Raw genomic sequence first — 22237 nt, 5'->3', positions numbered from 1 at the left:
TTTCACTCTTGTTTTTTTGCCCAGGCTGGAGTGCAGTGGCGTGATCTCAGCTCACTGCAACCTCTGCCTCCCAGGTTCAAGCAATTCTCCTGCCTCAGCCTCCCAAGTGGCTGGGATTATAGGCCTGAGCCACCATCCCTGGCTAATATTTTATATTTTTAGTAGAGACAGGGTTTCACCACGCTGGCCAGGCTGGTCTCAAACTCCTGATCTCAGGTGATCCACCCACCTCGGCCTCTCAAAGTGCTGGGATTACAGGTGTGAACCACTGTGCCCAGCCTAATATTTCTTAATTTTCCTTCAGATCTTTTTCCAGCCATTTTTGCCCAAAGATATACTCTCAGCCTGTGCTTGACTTAGCAGTGGTTCTGAGACACCCATGAAAGCAATACTAATTTTAATTTGATAGATTCTTTATTCTCCTTCAATTACATTTGAGGAATATGCCCTGAGCTTGTTCTAACCTGTTTATTGCCAGGGAGGACCCTGACTTTCATAGGATATATTTATGTTTTCTCTTTTGGAGGTGTTTTTCTTACTTTCAAAACTCTAACTTTTCCAGATTTTCTTGAAAAGTGCCACGGACTAGGAAATCCACTCAAAGAGAGAAATAGAAAAACCAACCCCAATCTTTATAGCTTCTTTTTCTTCAAAAGAGCAAAAAAAAAAAAAAAAAAAAAAAAAAAAGTGTTCTAGTGCCATCTTAGCCAATTACCCATATTTTCCTTCATAACATGAACTGCTGGTTACTTTATTACAGTCACATATTCCAAGTGAGAATCATGCCTTTTTGTTCCATTTCTCTTTCCAAACTTAACTGACTGGCTACATTTTTTTGTTCGCTTTGTCGAAAACACAGGAATCTATTGAAGTAGAAAAGAAACTTTGCATGTGGATAAAAGCTTCACCATTTATATTTGCTCAATCTAGTAATTAAAAATTAAGCATATTCCATGTTTTAAATACATGTCATTTTTCCTTTGATCTTGATTCTTTCTTGGTGATTTTTTCACATTGTCTTAGGACCTGAAACACCAGGAACCAAACCTTCAACAACATTAGGTAATAGAGTTATTGAGTGGGTGACCTTTGTTTCTTCTTTTCCTGTCTGCTGGTATCTGTGTTGACAGACTCACATTAATGTCCCTTTGTGTGTGTGTGTGAGTGCTCTGTTCTTCAGAAAAAAAGTTAATTCCTATAGGTATAGTTTATAAACTGTATCTCATTTTTTAAAAGTTGTCTGTCCTGAAATAATTAGTGAATTTAAAGCCTTCTGCATATATTGTTGATTTGTGGATATTTTAAATGCTAAGTGAAAAATTTCTCTGTTTAAATCTTAGGCCAAATTTTAATTTTTATCCCAAATGGCTTTATAAAAGCAACCTTTCTCATGTTCCTGTTGAACATATGCCTTCAATATCTTTGAGTGACTATCTTCTCTAAGCTGTACAAAGTTTTGAGATTTTCCATCTCAAAATGGAAGAACAGACAGATCTCTTGGACAGTTTATTAATCTGTGACAAAAAAATTATTCAAGACCTCATTTAACTACATAAATAATGATAGAAGTTTGCAAAACAGATGGAAACATGTCCACAGTAAATCAAAGGGTTTAAATGTCCTTCTAAGATGGATGTAATATTTATCATCAGTTTGTAAATCCACCCTTCTTGTATTAACTTGCTGATTTTCTTTCTTCAGCACCACGAAAGACCAAAAGACCAGGTCGTCGCCCCCGCCCCCGTCCCCGCCCTAAAACCACACCTAGTCCAGAAGTGCCCAAGTCCAAACCCGGTAAATGTGATATTCAGGTTCCAATTAACATAGAAAGTGGAATATGGCAGCTTCTGGTTTGATATCAGCTACTTGAGCAACTGGGCTTTAGGAACCAGTGGAATTGACTTTTATAACTGAGCATCTGTACTCAGTTTCTATATTCATTTTATATATGTAATATTTTATATAATATGTTTATACTCTCAGTCATAGTTATTAGGTACACACAGCAGAAAGCTGGCCCATTAAGTGAATTATTAAAGTAAAGCACCTTGAAATCTTATGATGTACATTCATGGCAGATGAGGTGTGGGAAAGCAACAAGGAGAAAGGAAAATGGGAACTGTAAAAGGGAAAATCACATTCAGAAAAAATGCATCATTTAGATAGTGTCCCAGCTTGAGGCATAATGTCTCCCTCCTCACGATGCCACTTCTTGAAATATTTCATGTTTTTGGTATTTGCTTCTGTAGCTCTGGAACCTGCCACGATACAACCGGAGCCCTTGGTGCCCACAACTGGTAATTCTACTCCCTCCACCACGGCTGCTTTCACGGGTTGTAGCTTTTGCTTTCCCCACTCTCCATTACAGGCATGACTGCAGTTCCACCACCTCATCACAGTTTCATCCCACGCTTTTCCTCACCTTTCCTGTCTGGGTCTGAAGATCCTAAAGATAGGAGAGTTCTAAAACAATCCAGTGTGCTCATTTAGGGAAGGTCTGTGGTCTTGGACACAACTTCCTGGTTCTCTGCTGACCTTCTGTCTGCCCTATATGTGTCGTGGGGTTGAGAAAGCCATCAACTCCTTCTCAGACAGGGACCTCTGTGCTCATCCTGAACTGAACAAATGGCAAAATTTTACTCCAGTGCCATGGTTAGCATTTCATTGCTTTACTGATTCAACTTCTAGGACTTTCTTCTTTTTAAAAAGCTGCATGAAATAATGGCTTCTTCGGCTCTTCTGTTTCTTTGAAAAATGTTTTTGAGTAGGTATGGATAGCGAGAGGAACCAAGATCGTTCTTGATCTAGAATCCAATGTAAAACTAGTGATGGTCTTTGGAACTTGACAGCATTAAAAGTCCCAAACTGGTTTTATTGTTTTTAGTACTAACACTGTTTGATTATAATCATTTCATTATAGTTTCTTAGCGCTCAAAATCTATCATGGCTTTACTTTGGGAAATCCCAGACATCGGCAGCCATGTATCATTATTTCTCATGTGTAATTTCAAATGTTTATGGATTACTTCCAGATCGCCTCCTAAGCAATCAGATTTCTACCTTACTGTTTGTATACTGAAGAAAACCTTTTGATCAAAGACATAGAACTAATATACTTTGTCTATTTTGAAATTATATAGGAAAAATGTCTTATGACTGTCCTCATTACTTTTGCTCAAAAACACATTTTGAGCATTTAGTAATTAATTTTCCTTTCTGGAAAAACTAATTATGCTAGTGTGTAGTTAAAATAGACACTCTTTTCACCCTTCCCACACCCCAGAAATGTTTATAGATTCGTTGAATTTATATAGTGTCTTTGTTCTGCATAATTGTCCTTAATTTTGACAGTCACAGCCATGACCCATTGTGGTAATTTTAATACCTTTTTCTTTAGCCTCAAAACCATCTGAGAGACCTAAAACCACACACAGACCAGATGCACCTCAAATTCAGCCTGGTAATCATTACTTTCAATGCCTTGATCTATAAATAGGAAAACAATGTGTAAGTAACATTAATCTCCACATTCACAGCTCAGCTGTAACACTAATTATGGCACTCTAATTTTCTTCAGGTTCAAAACCACCAAAACAATTACTTCCTAAACCCCAAACCACAGCAGAACCAGACATGCCACCAACTAAATCCGGTAAACATAATTTCCAGTGCTTTAGCTTAACAGGATTTTCTTTGGAAACATTGCTGAAAATGTTTCCAATCTGTCATATCATATAAATCATAGAAACCCAAATACCATAATTTTGTTCATTATCTTCTCCAAGTAGCCACACTGATGTTTTAAGTGCTAAATGAACAAGTCAATATGTAGGAAATTAGTAAATTTTATACCTGATTGACTGGCATTTCATTTTCTTAAAGCTTTTTTAGGCCTATTTTCTGAATTTGTAATGAACAGAAGCCTGAGTTTTCTGTATCTGAAACATTTTTGAAAGTCATTTTAGTAACCACTGTTAGTACACACAGAAGGCTGACACTGTTCTTCATTTATAGGCACAACTGGAAAGAAGACTTGCTAGTCAGGGATTAGCTTCCTCTAAAATACTCTATTGACATTTTATTTTATTCTATTTATTTATTTATTTAGAGATGGAGTCTTGCTCTGTCACGCAGGTTGGAGTACAGTGGTGCAACCGGCTCACTGAAACTTCTGCCTCCCAGGTTCAAGTGATTCTCCTGCCTACGCCTCCTTAGTAGCTGGGACTACAGGCACCCACCACCATACCAGGCTAATTTTTGTATTTTTAGTAGAGACGGGGGTTTCACCATGTTGGCCAGGCTGGTCTTTTGAACTCCTGACCTCAGGTGATCCACCTGCCTTGGCCTCCCAAAGTGCTGGGATTATAGGCATGAGCCAACGTGCCCGACCAACATTTTAAATAGTAACTGTTAACTGAGTAATTTTCTACCACATAAGAAGATATTTATATAACAGTTCTCAGAATCCAACTGTTTTGCAGTTGAAATTTTCTCCCAAGATTCCAATTAGTATAAAATTTTAATTTGCTAAGAAGCATCTCACATAATAAATAAGCCTATCAAGAAGGCAATTTATATTAATTTAGAATAAACTAGACTCTGTGTCCTCTGAATTAAACACCAATGAGCACCCAAAAGTTTAGACTTCCTTGCTTTTATTACTTATATCTGTTTATTTTTTATGATGCAGTCTCTGAGCCTGTTCCATTTGAAACTGAAGCTCCCTCAATGACCATAGGTAATGATGCTTTCTTCCTTCTTGGCCAATGTTTCTCTGAGCTTGCGCCTCTCATCTCTTTTTTCATTAGCTATAATATGCACAATTGTCATTCACCATTTTTGTTTTCATTTTTAAAAATTTTCACTATTTTCAACAGGGGCCTTTTTAACATCATTAGGCATCCTTACATCTGCTGCTCAGCTTGTAACACATAATTGTTATTCTTTCTTCGATCACCTTCAGAGACATTCAGATTGCTTGAGTCACAGTCACTCTGTCTATATCCATCTTTCAAACCAGAAAATTTTTTGAAACCTCTGCTTCTTTGTGGGTACAATTTATGGATGTGGGAGGGGAGCAATGAAAAAGCTGGTTGGAGTTTGTCCTCAATGTGTTTATAAGGAGCTCATGATGGTACATAACTGTTTCTTTCTCACAAAAGTCCTTTCTTCCTGTTCCACATTATTCATATGCAAATTGATCTTTCTGTTGCTAAATTCATCTTGCGATGCAAAATTCCCAACAAAATAAGGATTCTCTGTTTTGTTTGAAGGCAATTAGTTATAAATATTGTTGTCATCCTGTTGTCCTGACTTCCTCCATCTCTTCTATTATATATGCCTTTAGTTCTGAAGATGCTCTCAGTGGTGGCTTAAACCAACTTTGTGCTACGATGTCTCGAGCAATAAGGGAAAGTCAGCCTCTCTATAAATGCCTAAAGAGTTTTTGAGGATGAGATGTTTGAATGTTACATTTAGCCTTCTGGGTTTAGTGAAAGATAAATGGAGATGCTAATACCAGAGAGTTACAATTCTTGATTAATTTTATATCTATGTATAATCAATTTCAGAATGTTATAGAAATCCTTTATATCTAGACAAAAAGTTGTATTATTACCTTTTAGACCTTCTTCTCAATTATCTCTGTTTTCTACTTGAATAATTATCGCCTAATTAGCAATTTGAAATAAATGAATAAGGAGGCAGAGTAAGAAGCAATATCACATTTATTACAAATAAAAGGTGCAAGACTTTTGCACAACTCTCACAAATCTCCAGTAAATAGACTGAAAACATCTTTCTAATTCTCCTCACAACTACCACTCTCAAAACAAATTAATAATGGTGGTGAAAACTTTTTAAATACCAACAGAAGCTTTTATAACAAATTTTTAGAGTACTTTAAAATTATATATTGGACAACTAAGATTTTCTTGGATCCAGGTTTTTTATGTTGTTGGAATCAGATAATGAAATACAGAAAAATATTTTTCATTGCCCTTATAGGGATGCAAAGGGTATGGGTATTTTGTGAAATAAATGGATATGATAGTTTGGCTACTTAGGGGAAAACAAATACTATTTTCCCAGAGTTCAGAAATGTATTTAAAACATTAAAGGGTTAAGAAGATTCATTTTCAAAATAACTTTGTTTTTCTGTATTTCTTAATCTCCATTGTTTATTGTATTGCTTTTGGTTAGTTCCCACCACAGACATTGAGCCTGTAACTGTGAGAACTGAGGCTACAGTGACAACATTAGGTAATGACCTCTTATGTCTTTAAGTATGAGTTTTTTCTGCTCATTGTCTAGACTATTCCATCACTATTTGGGCTAAGGGTTTTTTCTTTCATAAGATTTTCTCATCATCCTCTTGTCATTGAACTATATTCTTCATTTTGAATGTATTGAAAGTGCTTAAAACAAGTTATTTGGTTATAAGCCCATACGCCACTAGTGAACAGCGTCTGTGTCCCATTTTTCCCATATTATCCAGCTTTATTAATGCTTGACAGAGCCTGTGATTCTGCTCCAGTAGTGTTCTATGTTAAAACTGAATTTCAAATACAATTAGGAATGTCTGCCTGATAAATATCAATTATAATTCTGTGGGCATCTTACTTTCTGTTGTTTTAAGATATACAGAGAATTTTTATTGTCTACCAACTATTTTAGAAAACAAAATGTGTTTATACTAATAACTTGTAATGGAATGTGTGTCTGAGCCAAGTAATTTCTTAGTACGCTCTCCCAAAAGCAGGCAGGCCTGGGTCCCTCTCTGATGTGATATCTACGTGCCTATGTCTGACTTCCCTTGGGTCTGGGCCCTCTTTGAAAATCCTATACCAGCAACTAATAATAAAGTTGCAGTTTATTTTTTTAAATTACATATATTCCATCTGTCTCAAAAGACCTGTCAGTAGACCAAAAATACATATTTTTGCATATAGATGATCAGAAGAAAATTCTAAACCAAAGAGACAAATTTCTCAAGACTTAGGAAAACTTTAGAAAACCTAGAACCATGTGTAATCCTTTCTTTGGTTTCTGGAGTCATATGACTACAATAACCAGTTTCCTTTCTTTAGCTCCAAAAACATCACAACGAACAAGAACACGTCGTCCACGTCCCAAACATAAAACCACGCCACGCCCAGAGACACCGCAGACCAAACTAGGTAAATAATATGTGGTTCCTTGTCCCTGTGGCATCCCATTGGATGTGGCATGGGGGTGGCAGTTTAACATGCCACTTTATAACCCACTTGACCCTTGGGGTGAAGGCCCAAGTCATGGAAAGCAGCTGCTACCAACACAGTGCTCTGGCGATACCTGTGACTTCCTCATTCTGATTGCGTGAGGACCTCCTTGGTGCCTGGGAATTTTACTTGCTTCTCTGACATTCAATTACATTTTTCTCTTTGATTCCTCAGCTCAGCAAAAACTGACCTGATTAGGTGTCTAGTTAGCATATTTAGTTCAACCTGTCACACATTTTGAACGTTTGTATCTGTGAGGAATATTTTAGAAAAAACAAATGACTTACCTGTGTGAGACTCTTCATAATAGATATACAGGAATGTGAGGAAAAGCAAATATTTATTAAATTTTACCAACTGTTAGGCACATCGTTAATTCTTAGAGAAGCAAAACATCTGTGGGCTGATAAGTGTAATGTGAACCTTTAGGGAGAACTCCATTTCTACAAAAAATTTAAGAAAAACTAGCCAGATACGGTGATGTGCACCTGTAGTCCTAACTACTTGGGTGAATGAGGTGGGAGGATCGCTTGAGCCCAGGAAGTCGAGACTGCAGTGAGCTACAATTGCACCCTTGCACTGTAGCCCAGGCAATGGAGCAAGAGCTCATCTTGTGGACCTTGAAATTTGTAGAGCCTGTAGATTTATTGGTGGATGGGTAGGAATCATATAAACAGAGGCAGGAAGGTGTCGTGTGAGGGTGACATTGGAAGGATAGGAACTGCAAGTGCCACCTGATTGTAAGAAAGGCAAAGTTCTTTTAGTTGGACAGTAATGCTGCTTTTGATGGGTCTACAAAGAGCACTTCGAATGCCTGACTTCGATGATTGGATTTGAGCCAATTGGCTCCAGCACGCTCTCCTAACCTAGAGGTCAGGCCTTTTCTCTCCTGATAACAAAGAGATGCACTAACAAGTTTGATGGATTGAATGACCCTCTATATCTGGTTCTTTGTATGCCTTTGTTTGAACAGAGGTCTTGGTCTTTTTCCAAAGTGCACTCTCAACAAAGAACAGCATTATCTGTTTTAGTCATTCATCAGTGTATCTGCTTAAACACATCAGTAATTGCATCTATCATGAACTAGGGCTTTGTTTTCCAGTTCATAGTGTAACTACACTTTCACATTAGTTTTTCCTAATTTTTAAACATAACATTATTAGATGTCCTAAGATTTTTCTAAGCAGTGTTTTCTACTATATCATCAGATAATATAAAAATAAGAAAAACTGGTAGTTAACCGTGTTACAGATGCTAAGGTTATATGTGTTTCATAAAAGCAAATAAATATGTACCCTCACTTGAGAACTTCAAAATGTTTGCTTTGTGGCTATAGAACCAACGCTATAATGGTAAAGTTCACTTTTCAAGAGAATGATGGCTTTTCTCGTGTGTTTAACATTTATTTCTTTTTAAAATTGCTTTTGATCATTTCTTGCTACAGACTTTGGACCTATTACTCCTGGGACATCTTCAGGTAATGACTCTCTATGTCCTTCAGCAAGTGCTTTTTCTTACTCATTGTCAGATTTTGCTATGGTGCTATATAGGCTATTGTACCATCTTTTGTTGTCATCTCATTACAGTATTCATCTCAAAATATGGAAAGCTTGCTTTTTAAAGAAATATGCAATGACTTAATTCAAGACAGCTCTCTGCTCCATAGCCCAGCTTGAAACTGTGTCATGTCTGAGTCTCTGAACAATACTCTTAGAGCCAAGATCCAACTACAATTCCCCATATATTCCTTATTTAGAGCACCAACGTTGTATCAAATGATATCATGAAGTTTCTTTATGCACCTTTCTGTTTTTCAAGTTGTATGTAATTTTTTTTTGCTTTATTGATGTTTCTGTGAATTTTATATACTTAGTCTAGTAAATTACCAAGTGGAAAATTTGCCCAAGCCTAGTTATCTTAAATTATAAGTGAATAGTGTAGGGTTGGTTAGAACCTCTCTCACACCATCAGAGTTAAGCAGTGATTTGGGTTAGGGACACTTTCAAGAAAATAATGATAGTTTCTAATGTTTGTTTCTTAAATGTAATTGTATGTACAATATTTGTCTCTGGAGAACTTTCAGTTATCAAAGAAAACCTGTTAAGATACTGAAGGAGAAAATTTCAAACCAAAATGACAAAGTTCTGTCAACTCAAACTCTAACAAGTATTTTAAAACTTAGAGCTATGTCATCCTATTCACAGTGAATGGAGCCATCAGCACCATATTAATCCTAAATTTTCTTCCTTCAGCTCCAACAACAACAACAAAAAGAACCCGTCGTCCACATCCCAAACCTAAAACCACGCCCCATCCAGAAGTACCTCAGACTAAACTGGGTAAATATGTAGTTTCTGTTTTGTAAAATCCAAGCAGTCTACCACGATTGGGACTGTAAGTTCTATGTACATATAATCTATTGTGTTGTGCCCTATATATCTCTTAAGAGTAAAAGCTACTGGTTAGTGAGGAGAACATGAATAGCTTAGCATCTCTTGCTTCCTTTATAGGGATCTTCTCTGCTGATGATTATTTACTCTTCTTGCTCTTTTATTTCATTCCTGTCTTAAAGATAAAGCTGCTCAGTATTGAGCCAGCACAATCATTTAAATCAACTATTTTTATTAAGTCCCTTCTAATTCCCCAAAGCCATATTAGTCCATACATCAGAAGTGGGAAGAATGTTTTCTTTCCCAATCAGTTTACACTGTAGTTGTAAACAAAAGCTGTTCCTGCATAACCAGTTAGAAACGAATATGAGGCAGCATGTTTATGCAAATATAATTTATTGCATTGTATAAATGCCACCTCCTAGAAGCATGGCAAATATTTAGAGGAGGAAAATGTCCAGGATAATTAGAAACCAGCATAGAAACTGGATGAGTAGAGGGATGAGGGAACAGAGGCTGATAAGCAGGGAATGTGTTGAAGTTGGCTCACCAGACAGAGGATAACTCGTTGATACCCTCCTGTTCAGTGATGAATTAAAGGGGGCTGGGATGTCTACTCAAGAGCTTAAATTTGATCTAGGGGGCTTCAATGATCCCTACTTCTGCACAAGATCATGCTTTTTCTGTTCTTAGAACTGAAGATACCCAGCCCAATGATACCAAAAACTGAGAGTTGGTTCTTCAGCTACTTATGTTAAGTAAAGCTGTACTTACTAAAGACTTAGTCTCTTAATGAGTGTAGTCTCAACTTCCTTTTGGCTGTTAATATGTGTGGTGCACAAACTCTAGGGCAACCTCCCAGTGATTCCCTGCTCCTGGAGTTAACACCTTTATATAATCCATCCTCTCCTCCTCATCGTCTCTCTTTCCCTCCCTGTCTCTCTCTCCCTTGTGCTAGCATGGCAGACACACCCCCAGCACATGCACCTATTCAACAGAGTGACACCCATCACCTTTGCCTCATTTTATTGGTTAAAAAGATGTCAGAGATCCAGCACACACTCAAGGGGAAGAGATGACACAAAGGTGTTAACACCAGGGGCAGAAACCACTGGGGATCACCATAGGGGCTCTCTGCTACACTGTGTTTGCTTTCAAATGTAAATGTTTATTCTATCTATCATTATTGATTACTGCTTATAATGAGTGCTCTTTGGTTTTTTGGCTTCCACAAAAGTTCTAGTCTTTACCATATCTTTTTCTAAGAAAATGACTAGCCAGATTTTCTAGTGTTCATTTGAATCATGGTTAACCAACAAGAAGATCTTACTATTGACCTCAGTGAGATGCTCAGCGAAGTCCAAAGGCTATTGCTGACTGTCTTCTGAGTCAAACGAGTACCTGATTAAAGTTTGGAGAAATATTCAAAGGAAAAAAATACAGCCACTTTCTTTTGAGTTATGATATTAAGAATTAATTTTGCAGCCTTAGAAATCTGATTTTTGGTGGTAAGATGAATGTTCCAACATTTCATGCATTCACAAAATCTCTTTGATTTCTTTTATTACTTTTGATCAGTTCCTGCCACAATCCTCGAACCAGTTCTTAGAACTGAGGCTTCAGTGACAACAGCAGGTAATGGCACATTATGTCCATCAACATCTGCCTCTCCTGCTCATTTCAAACCCATTCATCACCATCATAACCACAGCTTCTCCCACTTCACAAGGCTTCTGTGTTATCCTCTATCATTCATTACTTCTTAATATGTATAAGAGTATTAAAACAATTTCTTGTTGGTAAAAGATCCAAGCGTGAACTTAGGGTCGGTTTATATATTGCAATGTAATGACTTTGAATTACCCACATCTTGCCCCCACATAACATTTTAACCACATTCTTTGTTACTAAGTTTCAAATATATCACTGGAGGGTGGAGGTGAAGGTGTTTGTCCCTGATCTAGGCTGAGTAAATCGGCACAGCTATTACGGTGTGACATAGTTCTCTTGCAGATCTTAATTTCTACATTTTTACTATCTGCATTATATATATATATATATATATATATATATATATGTATGTATGTATGTATGTATATAGCCATTTGGGGTAAGGGTGTGTTCTTGTTTCAGTAAAGAGTAAAATTTTCCCAAGTAAAGAGTAAAATATGCCCAAGGTTGGTAAATTTAAATTGTAAGTACCATCACAAATATAAAATCACCCTATACCTACCCCCATCACCGCCATAACTCAGCAAGGTTTTAGAACTTGTTCTTCATTCAGGAATCCCTGTGAGAAGCTCCTTGAAATATCATCAATAAACTCATATTTCTATGTGATTTTTATTCTTCAGAAAAAGCTACATGATAAAAAGAGACACTGTATTGAAATAGGGGCAAATATTTCAAACCCAAAAGAAACATTTCTTGGAAGTCAAGAAATTATAACAAGTATAATCTTATCCACAGCTTCCGGAACCAAACACGCTGTATTAACCTGAAGTTTTCTTCCTTTAGCTCCCAAAGTGCCTCAACGAACTCGTCGTCCACATCCCAAACCTAAAACCACACTGAGTCCCGAAGAGCTTCAGACTGAACTGGGTAAATTTGTAGGTCATGCTTGAGGAATCCTAACAGCCCACCCCAGTGGGACCCAAAGAGAATGAAGTAGCTGGGCATGGTCAGCAGCTGATTCCACATCAGACTAGGCAATGAGGAACAGGGCTGGGGAGATGACGTGGTAGCCAAATTCCTTATGCTTCTCTCTCAGCATCTATTTAATTTATTTCTCATTCAATTCTCTTCATCCTTTCAATGTTGAATATATGATAAAGTGAAACAGCCAGAGAAGGAACATATGTTCATGCAACTGGGAGATTATTTCTTGTTAACTATAGGAGTCACGTAAGTCACAAATAAGGATCTAAGGCAGGAGTTGGCAAACATTTTCTAGACAGAGCCAGATAGTAAATTTTCTAGGTTTTCTGGGCCATATAGTCCCTGTAGTATTTTCTTCTTCTTTTTTTTTTTTTTTTTTTTTTTTTTACAACCACTTAAAAACAGAAAAATCATTCTCAGGGGAAAATCAGGGGAAGAGTAATAGAGAAATTCAGAAAGGCAGGGAATGTATGGAAACCAGCCTGAGGAGGCAGTTTCTCTGACCACTGGAGGCTGTCAGGCTTCTAGGTGTTGATCAGAACATTTCGTTGAGGTGTCTGCAGCTAAGTGAGAAGGGGTCTTGAATGCTGGCCTGAGGAGTTTGGATTTTAGGTAGGAATCATCTGCATCCCTGTGCAGTCAGGCTTTCTCTGGGTGTTGCCCAGCTGTATACCACAGACTGAGGGGCTGGCCCTCTTCTTGTCCTCTTTGGTACTCACGTTGGACAAAGCTCATGGTCTTGTTCCAAAGATGAGTTTTCAGCAAAATGTGTATGGTCTACTATGCTCTATTAGTTAGGTTCAGATCACCAAAGAATGAGAAAAACTCCTGGGACACTTCACATGGACCGTTATCTGAATTATCTGACTACAAAGTAAATGGCCATTCTTCCTAAGAGATGAATTGGTACCCAAGGACAGAGGTGTCATTTTCTCCCAGCTCAGGAGGCTAATTGTGTTTGCTTCGTGCTCTGGACAGATACGTCATGACCTGGTAAAATTCTTTTTGAATGTTCTGAGTTTTTATAAATTTTTAATGTTTTGTTGGTGTTTTATTTTTATTATTTTTGGCCAGTTCCTGCTACAATCTTTGAACCAGTTTCTCCTATAAAAGAGGCTCCAGGGACAACATTCGGTAATGCCACTTTTTGATCTTCAGCAAGTGCTTTTTCTGCTCACTGTCAAGCTTATTCCACTGTATATTGCCATTCAATTACATTTTTGGTTTTGTAACGGTTGAACATGCATAAAACAAGTTGCCTCTTGCTCATAAGAGAGCTACATCTGAATCTAGTTTGGGATCTTTCCTGGTCTGTAACTTAAAATGTTTATCATATCATTTTGTTTTTGGCTTAACCAGAGTTCTCTATTAAGGGAGATATGACATATTCTCGCGAGGTTCTGACCTGATCTACGCTAACCAGGCTGTAACACAGAAGTTTAATATATCCCTTATACACCTCCCTTTTTATTTTTTTCCTTTTTGGGGGGTTTATATTTTTGTTTGTTTTTTTATCCCACTTGCAGCCATTCCCAAACATCTACCTTTTTAATCTGCCTGTTATTTTTGTTATTTTGTTAATGTATGAGTAATATTTTTAGTGAATTAATCAACAGATAATGTGATCAAGGCTAGTAGATTTAAATAATAAACTGTATCCTTAGTATAAATTGCATTCCCCCTAGTCTCCATCATAATCTGGATGATTTATAACCTTTTTAATCCAGGCGGGGCACTCTACAGAATGTGATAAACATATTAATCCTAAGTATCTGAATTAATAAATTTATTTAATCTGTCAAATTTGCATCTTTGAAAATTTGTTATTGAAGTATCTTAAATAACAGAAGAAGATAAAGTATAGTAGGAGCAAAATTTTTGCATTAGAAAGATATATTTTCTGAAGTTCAGGAAAATCTACCAAGCTTTGGAAAAGCTAAAGATTTTTTTTAAGTCTATGATGTGCAGAAGCATAAGATTTAAAATAACTAAAGGTTATCTTTTTCTACCTCCAAAAACCTTCCATTGAACATATCATGCACAGCACAAACTTAATACCACTCCTTGTCTGGCTACTCTTGAGACTATACCAGATAAGTATAGGGTCTTTGGTTTATGGAGCTTAGGAGCCTGTCACTGATAGAAATAATAGACTCACATACCCCTTAGTGAGGGCGTCCAGAGGGTTGTTACCCCCTCATGGTTGACAAGGAGTCAGTTTAGAAGAGACCTGCAGGATCTTCCCTTTTTGTAGTAGAAGACATGTTTTACTTCGCAGTGTGCAGGCTAGTTGAACACAAAAACTTCCCACGCGAAAAGCCTAGAGAATGAGAATAAGCCAGGGTGTTTTTGCAAATTAAAGATTTTTCTTGGGAATATAAATGTTAAGTGTTAGACTTATTGTAGGGTCTTAAAGTAAAAAATGAATTTGGGTTTCAACAGAGCCAGGAAAGAATTTGGGTCTTGAAGTCACATCACAATTTGCACAAATAGGAAGGTAAGAATGAACAAAGATGAAAAAATTGGATATAAATAGAGGCGACCAGAAAGGGCAGAGATCCTGCTTCTAGGGTCAGCCAAAATATTTTTGTTGGTAATTCTGCATTTGGATGACACCGTGGAAAGTGGACGGAGGGCTTGAATGTCTCATTCATTGAGTCTGACATTGTTCTCATGAGCATCAAAAGTCTTTCTTCCACACTAGATCATGTTTTCCCTCTGCTAAGTATAGACAATAATTTACTGGATGCCACGGACTGAGTGGCCACCCCTTACCCAGCCTCTTGAGTGCTTTTGTTTGGACAGAAGTGAAAAGTTCTTTCCAAAGTGGAGTTCCCAGCAAGATCATCAGTCATATTTAGTTATTTGTGTGATGACCATTTGGATATTTCATCACTTTTTCTGCAACCATAATTTGATAAACATATAGTACATGTTTTCTTTATTCAGCATCACTAAAGTGCAAATTAGTTTTTCACGTGCTTCTTGAGAATTATTAGAAACATATTTAAGTAAATGCCTTAAAACATCCTAAAGTCTTCCATATTATATTCAGATAAACACCATAACTACAGGAATTGTTTGCCTCATGTAGTGCTAAACAGCGACCAAAGATGATGACCGTCTCATGAGATGGTGTACTTGATATAGTTCAGCCAAGTCTAGACAAAAAAAATTAATTTCCATTTGAAAAAGAGCTGCCATTACAAAGCAGTATAAATTAGGTGACTTAAATAACAGAAGTCTATTTCTCACAACTCTGGAGGCTGGAAGTCCAAGATCAATGTGTCTGCAAGTGTGGTTTCTCTTGAGGCCTCTCTCCTTGTCTTGCAGATGGCCACCTTCTCACTGTATCCTCACATGGCCTTTCCTCTGTGTGTGCAGCTCATGTCTCTCTTTAGTATGAGTCCATCAGTCCTGTTGAAGTAGAGTTCTACCTTTATGACCTCATTTAACCTTAATTATCTCTTTAAAGGTCTCACTATGAGGATTAGGGCTTTGACATATGAATTTGATATGTTGGGGGTGAGGGGTGGAAATATAATTCAGTCCTAATGCCCTTCCCAGAAATGTTTAATTATCCTAGAGGCAGTGTTACACAAGCAAGATACGTTTTGATGTGAATACTATAGCTCCCACACATTTTTTTACCATCTCTTTTGTTTATCTTATTACTTCAGTTCCTGTTACAGACCTCGAGCCTGTTACTTTTAGAACTGAGATCCCTGCAACAACCTTAGGTAACGACCCTACAATTACCTGGCTGTTTGCCAAGTGCTTTTGCTGCTTGTTGTACAGTCCATTCAGTCTTCATCCCTGTAACATGGCATGTCTTCCTCTACAAAATAGCAAACATCACTGCCTGTGACCATTCAACTATTTCTATCATCTGAAGAATACTGAAGCCTCCTAAAAACAAGTTTCCTGCTGTTTTTATGAGAGCCAGGCATGAGCTTAACTCAAAATATTTACCTGCCATGTGGCACATTTGAAATTATCATGTCATCCTGTGCTTCATTTGCTGAGTTCTATATTAACATTGAGTTTAAAACAAATTGGGATCTATTTCTTATCTAAGCTGATCGGCAATAATGGCTATTCTTACTTTCCTTTGCACATCTGAGTTTCTAGATTAAAAAAAAAAAAATGCCCAGTATGTTTCTTTCTTTATTAGTGCTTTAAGTAATGTTGTTTTATTACTAGTTTGACAACTAGGGAATTACCGAAGTCTGAAATCTTAAATTATAAGCCTCTTCCTTAATGTGACCCTAACTTCCTATCCCTTCTCATTGAGTACTCTGCCCCAATCATTTTTTTCCCCCAGCAAGGAAGTTCTATAAGTTTCTCAATACAAGTGCTAATCTTCACTCCTTGAGTGAGCAACTCGACTGTATACATGAATTTGCCTGAAAAGTACCATCAATGATAAAATGACACATCGTTATAAAAGGAATGAAAAAGTAAAACTAAAAACAACTAAAGTTTCTGGAACTATAGGAGATCTGACAAGCTTTGGAAAAACCTTTCCTCAGTATCCAGAATCATAAGACCTAGAGTAACACAAGGCTTTTTCTTCCTTCAGCTACCAAAACATCAAAAAGAACCCGCCCTCCACGTCCCAGACCTAAAACTACACCGAGCCCTCAGGCACCTGAGACCAAACCCGGTAAATCTGTGATTCCTTGGTTTAAGGGTGATCCCTGGCAGCCTGTCGCAGTGGGGACTGAAGCAGTGCCAATGCTGAGCAGCAACAGGTCTTATTCTCCCTAAGCACGAGGGCATGAGGCATCATCAGTACCATCTCCTCTGCTCAGCTTTCAAGGAGAATAATGTGTGGGTGAGACCCAACTGATGCCAGCATATCTTATTATTTCTATGTGAGACTTTTCTTTGAAACCACATAGTTAGTATATTTCTTACTGTCAAATTCCATTCACATCTTAAAGGTAGAACTTCTTTAGCAGAGCCAACATATTCGGTTCAAGAAAACATAATCGTAAGTGCCTTGCATATTCCCGTTCCCACGCTGGCAACCATGGGTGATATGTCAGCTTTAGGAGAGTTATTTTACTGCAGAAAGTGTGGAGTTGAAGATATGTTTGCCTGACACAAATATAAAGCAATGATCTTTGTGTTTTATCTCAAAAGATAAGATCGAGGTGGGCTGGACTTGGACCTTGGGCCCACTGAGGATTTGGATGAATGGAGGGAAGAATGAACTAGGGCAGAAGGACCACATGTGTTGGGTCCGCTAGAAAGGCAGTCCAGTCTAGATGGACTCCTTCTAGATGGTCATATACGACTGTTGATGATGGCGAATTTGGAAGGGTACATCAAGCCAGATGAAGAAGGATTTTGAGGACCTGATTCAGAAGCTTAGATTTGATACAGAGACATCAAAAGTCTTTGATTTCCACTTATTCTGGGCTGAGGGCAGACAGATGCTCTACCGATTATTACAGGCTGAGTGACCACCCTGTTCTCTTAGGTGTCATGGTTTGGACAGAGGTCTCAAACTCTGTGTATAGATGAGTTCTTGGCAAGATGAACATAGTCCACTTCAATGATTAATTTTTTATGTCGGTATCAAACATATGAACTGTCTCTTGTATCCATGTTTACTTATATGTAATAAGCACTAATATTCAGAAGTACAGAGTAATTGTATCTTTTAAGACAATTTCTAAGTATACGTGAGATAAATGCATTAAAATGTTTTCCAGTGCAGTTTTCCATATCAGAATTCATTAGTTAAAAACATAATAGAATTTCATGTTGACTTCTTTAACCTACTCAAGATAGTTCAACAGCTAAGCCTGAGACTCACCATGCCTATAGTTTGGCCAAATCATCAATGAACAAACACATTCTTTCCCTCAGTTAAGAAGTTAATTTTTTTTTGTTTCTCTGGAAGAACTGACATACCAGTAAAATTTGTTTGCATGTGAGTGTTCTAACTTCTCATATGTTTAAAAATCTCTTTGATTTACATGTTGTTTTGGTCAGTTCCTGCTACAGTCCTAGAACCTGTCACTCTTAGACCTGAGGCCTCAACAACATTAGGTAACGTTGATACAGTGTTTTCGACAAGCTTCTTTTGCTTATTGTCAAACCTAGAGTTTCAATTTGTTTCTTGAGACAACAGTGTCATTCTTGATGGCCATTCAACTCTTCTTGAAATTATGAAGACTCTTAACTGTGGTTTTAAAGAGAAGCAGTCATGCATGAATCTACTTGAGGACATTTATATGCCATATAATCTGCTTGAAATTGTCATGTTATTCTGTGTTTTGTTTAAACAGTGTTTGTGATAAAGCTATGTTTCAAACATATTAGTGGGTTTCTAACTCCTTCCTGGACAGATAAGGCTATTAACTCTTATAAAGCCAGAGGACCCATTGTACATCTGAATTTCTACCCTTTTTTCTATTTGCATAGATATTTATTGTTTTGTCTCTAATAAGGTCATAATATGTTCAGATTTTAAGAGCTCTATAGAATATGTGCCAAAAATTGAAAGAGTAAGTTGTAAATCTCAGATTTAGTGGAACTGTCCTTCGTTATCCATTAAAATTTGGCAATAGTACTTAACCTTTTTGGTACCCAGTAAAGCTACCCTATGAGATTTTCATTAAAATTTCTAATCTTTATTTCTCAAATTAAAAAGTGATTTTTGTCTTAAGGAGCTTTCTATGATAAAAGATCTGTAAGGAGGAATGCATGTGACAAAAATCTCGAACTAAAAGGCAAATATCTATCAAGCAGTAGAGTCATGTTTTTTTACCTCACACAGCTTCCAGAATCATAGATAATGTAGTTATGTTGTAACCCAAGAACTTCTTCCTTCAGCTTCCAAAACATCACAACGGACACGTCGTCCACGTCTCAGAAAAAAAACCACACCACGTCCTGAAGCACCTGAATCCAAACCAGGTAAACTATGTGTTCCTGGTTTAAAGAGTCCCTGCAGCCTAAGCCAGCGGGGTCTCAAGAGTAATCCCAGTGGTTGGGAGTAACCAATAGGCCCCTGTGAGAGGGAAGCTACAACTCATCGTCAGCAGCAGATCCCACTGTGAAGATGTAAGAGAAACACTGTTAGGAGATCTGTGAAGCAACTGTGAATGCCTCATGCTTCCTTTGTGCAGTCTTCTCTGGCACTGTGCATTTTATTAACTTCCATTTATCTCTTAAAAATAAAACTTCTTTAGAAAAATTAGACATATTCAGCTCAAGTCAACAAACATTAAGTGCCTTAGATATCCTCCCAATCATATTAGCACATTTGGGGTCTACATCAGATGTCAGAGATGCATTTTGATCCTCAAACCTGTAAGACAGTTGAGAACAGAAGCCTTTCCTTTGTAAATAAAGTAAAAGATGGTATGGGGCAGTATCTGTGCAAATACAAGACTGGTTTTGGAGTGCTATCAACAAGATGTGCTTGGTGTGTAAATATTTGGAGCAGGGAAATATAGATTAAGGAGAAATGGAGCCTTGAAATCACCAAGGCACAGGGATGAGTAGAAGGGTGGGAAGAATAAAATCAAAAGGAAAAGACACAAGTAGAGACCAACCAGAAGAGACAGTCTAACTGGACAACTGATATAAAGATGTCTTACTTTGCTGGGTGCGGTGGCTCACACCTGTAATCCTAGCACTTTGGGAGGCAGAGGCGGGTGGATCATGAGGTCAGGAGTTCAAGACCAGCCTGGCCAAGATGGTGAAACCCTGTCTCTACTAAAAATACAAAAATTAGCTGGGCATGGTGGTGGGTGCCTGTAATCCCAGCTACTCAGGAGGCTAAGGCAGAGAATTGCTTGAACCCCAGGAGGTGGAGGTTGCAGTGAGCCGAGATCGCGCCACTGCACTCCAGCCTTGGTGACAGAGCAAGACTCCATCTCAAAAAAAAAAAAAAAAAAAAAAACAACAGAAGTCTTACTTCAAGATGACAGGCAAATCCCTTCTGAATCTCACTAGGACCATGGATACCCATGGCGGAGATGCCTAGGTCCTTGATGGAGCAGTTGAGATTTGATCTAGTAGACATCAGCAAGCTGTTCTTTCCACATGAAGGCATGTTCTTTCTTTGCTCAGAATGGAGGAATATCCTACTCAATTCATCATGCTAAGGCCTCCATCTCTTTCCAAAGATGAGTTCTTAGCAATACCTACATAGTCCATTTTGTATTATTAATTAGATAACCAGAGAATGAGGAATAAGGAAATAGGTACCTGAGTTAGGTATAGTCAAATTTTAGGAAATCAACTGTCTACTTTTTTAGTTTTAACAGTTTTTAAAGGTTGCTATATAATTCTATAAGCTGTATTATACTAGTAAGACTCATTTTTGAAGAAAAGTTTTGAGTTTACATTCATTTAAAATAATCATTTGGTTAATTTTAATGCTTTTGGTCAGTTCCTACTGCGGAGCTCAAACCTGTTACACTCAGAACTGAGACTTGGGTGACAACACAAGGTAATAGCACGTTGCAATCCTCATTAAGTGTTCTTCCTTCTCATCGTCAAACCCATTCCATCATCATAGCCGCAGATTCTTATGCTTTTCAAGACTACATCGTCATTCTCTGTTTCATTCCATCATATTCTTCATCCTAAAAGTATTGAAAATTCTGACTCTTAAAACAAATCACCCTTTGTTTTTAAAAGAGCCATGCATGAACCTAACTCAGTCTATGTTTTGGGTATGTAACCATCTGAAATTATTTTGTCATCCAGTGTGTTTTTTAACCAATTTTTTTGTTAAAGGTGACTTTAAAATGCAGTTTTCTTGATTCTAACATGATTGTGATACCAGAGAGTTTCTTTATGAATCTAAAGTTCTATTTACTCATTTATTTTTGCTATCTATGTGATATTCTCTGATTGACATTTTCATTAGTTATGTGGTCTTATTTTACTAATTGTCAAAGAACTTATAACTGACCACCACCACTATATTTTAGCAGTGACTCTTGACCTTTTTATTTGGTGAGTCCTATTGACTATTCTTCACTTCTTAATTTAGCAATTTCATTTTAGAATGTGACACTTCCTCCCAATCAACTTTCTTCAATTGTAAAAGGAGACATACTATTATAATAGTGAATGTTGCTAATTAAAAATTTAAAAAGACAGATTTCCTGAAATATGAGAAAATCTAGTAAGTTTTAAGAGATCTCAAACCATATGTCATGCTACTCATAGCCTTCGGAGCTACGGACTCTGTAGTAACTAAAGGTTTTCTTTCTTCAGCTCCTAAAACATCACAACGAACTCGTCGTCCACGTCCCAAAACTAAAACCACACCAAGTCCTGAGGTTCCTCAAACCAAACTGGGTAAATTTGGGTTTCTGGTTAAAGTAGCTCATCCTAGCTGCTCTCAGGAATTTATAACTGATGCCAATGATGGGAGTGATGGCCTGTCTGAGTACCATGTGGATGAAGGCACAAAAGATGTGCTACTGCTCCCCCTGTTGAGTTAGCAAAGGAGAACACAGTTGGGATAGATCTGTGTGGCAGGTGAATTCCTTGCATTTTCTGCATATAGGTCTGTCTCTTACTGTGTATCTTATTTACTAATTATTTCTTTTCTTTCTTTTTTTTTTTTTTTTGAGACGGAGTCTTACTCTGTTGCCCAGGCTGGAGGGCAGTGGCGCGATCTCAGCTCACTGCAACCTCCGCCTCCCGGTTCAAGCAATTCTCCTGCCTCAGCCTCTTGAGTAGCTGGGATTACAGGCGCGTGCCACCACACCCAGCTAATTTTTGTATTTTCAGTAGAGACAGGTTGCACCATGTTAGTCAGACTGGTCTCAAACTCCTGACCTTGTTATCTGCTTGCCTCAGCCTCCCAAAATGCTGGGATTACAGGCGTAAGCCACCACGCCCGGCCTCTTATTTACTACTTTTTATTTCATTCAATTGTCCTCGTAA

General features: G+C 37.6%; 1 protein-coding gene across 7 annotated transcripts in view; it reads left to right on the top strand.

Annotated features, from left to right (window-relative positions):
• The window catches only part of ABI3BP (ABI family member 3 binding protein), a 244470-nt gene that overhangs the window by 152014 nt on the left and 70219 nt on the right, over window positions 1–22237 (top strand). For 3 of the 7 annotated variants that reach the window (XM_034957020.3, XM_034957021.3, XM_034957019.3), the window contains 19 exons: window positions 1024–1062; window positions 1702–1794; window positions 2250–2297; window positions 3398–3460; window positions 3578–3652; window positions 4691–4738; window positions 6202–6261; window positions 7089–7178; window positions 8704–8736; window positions 9512–9598; window positions 11228–11284; window positions 12167–12250; window positions 13382–13441; window positions 15988–16047; window positions 16890–16973; window positions 18314–18370; window positions 19157–19240; window positions 20724–20783; window positions 21560–21643. The exons of 2 other annotated variants lie outside the window; for them this stretch is intronic. In XM_034957020.3, the coding sequence (XP_034812911.2) occupies window positions 1024–1062; window positions 1702–1794; window positions 2250–2297; window positions 3398–3460; window positions 3578–3652; window positions 4691–4738; window positions 6202–6261; window positions 7089–7178; window positions 8704–8736; window positions 9512–9598; window positions 11228–11284; window positions 12167–12250; window positions 13382–13441; window positions 15988–16047; window positions 16890–16973; window positions 18314–18370; window positions 19157–19240; window positions 20724–20783; window positions 21560–21643 (1266 nt within the window). The remainder of the gene's footprint in view (window positions 1–1023; window positions 1063–1701; window positions 1795–2249; window positions 2298–3397; window positions 3461–3577; window positions 3653–4690; window positions 4739–6201; window positions 6262–7088; window positions 7179–8703; window positions 8737–9511; window positions 9599–11227; window positions 11285–12166; window positions 12251–13381; window positions 13442–15987; window positions 16048–16889; window positions 16974–18313; window positions 18371–19156; window positions 19241–20723; window positions 20784–21559; window positions 21644–22237) is intronic. 2 more of the 7 variants (XM_034957023.3, XM_055110210.2) reach the window with 1 other exon arrangement.

This window comes from Pan paniscus, chromosome 2 (genome assembly GCF_029289425.2).
Source record: "Pan paniscus chromosome 2, NHGRI_mPanPan1-v2.0_pri, whole genome shotgun sequence".
In the NCBI taxonomy this organism is placed as follows: Eukaryota; Metazoa; Chordata; class Mammalia; order Primates; family Hominidae; genus Pan; species Pan paniscus.
The sequence above is the reverse complement of the archived record's forward strand: the minus strand, read 5'-3'. Positions and strand labels throughout refer to the sequence as shown.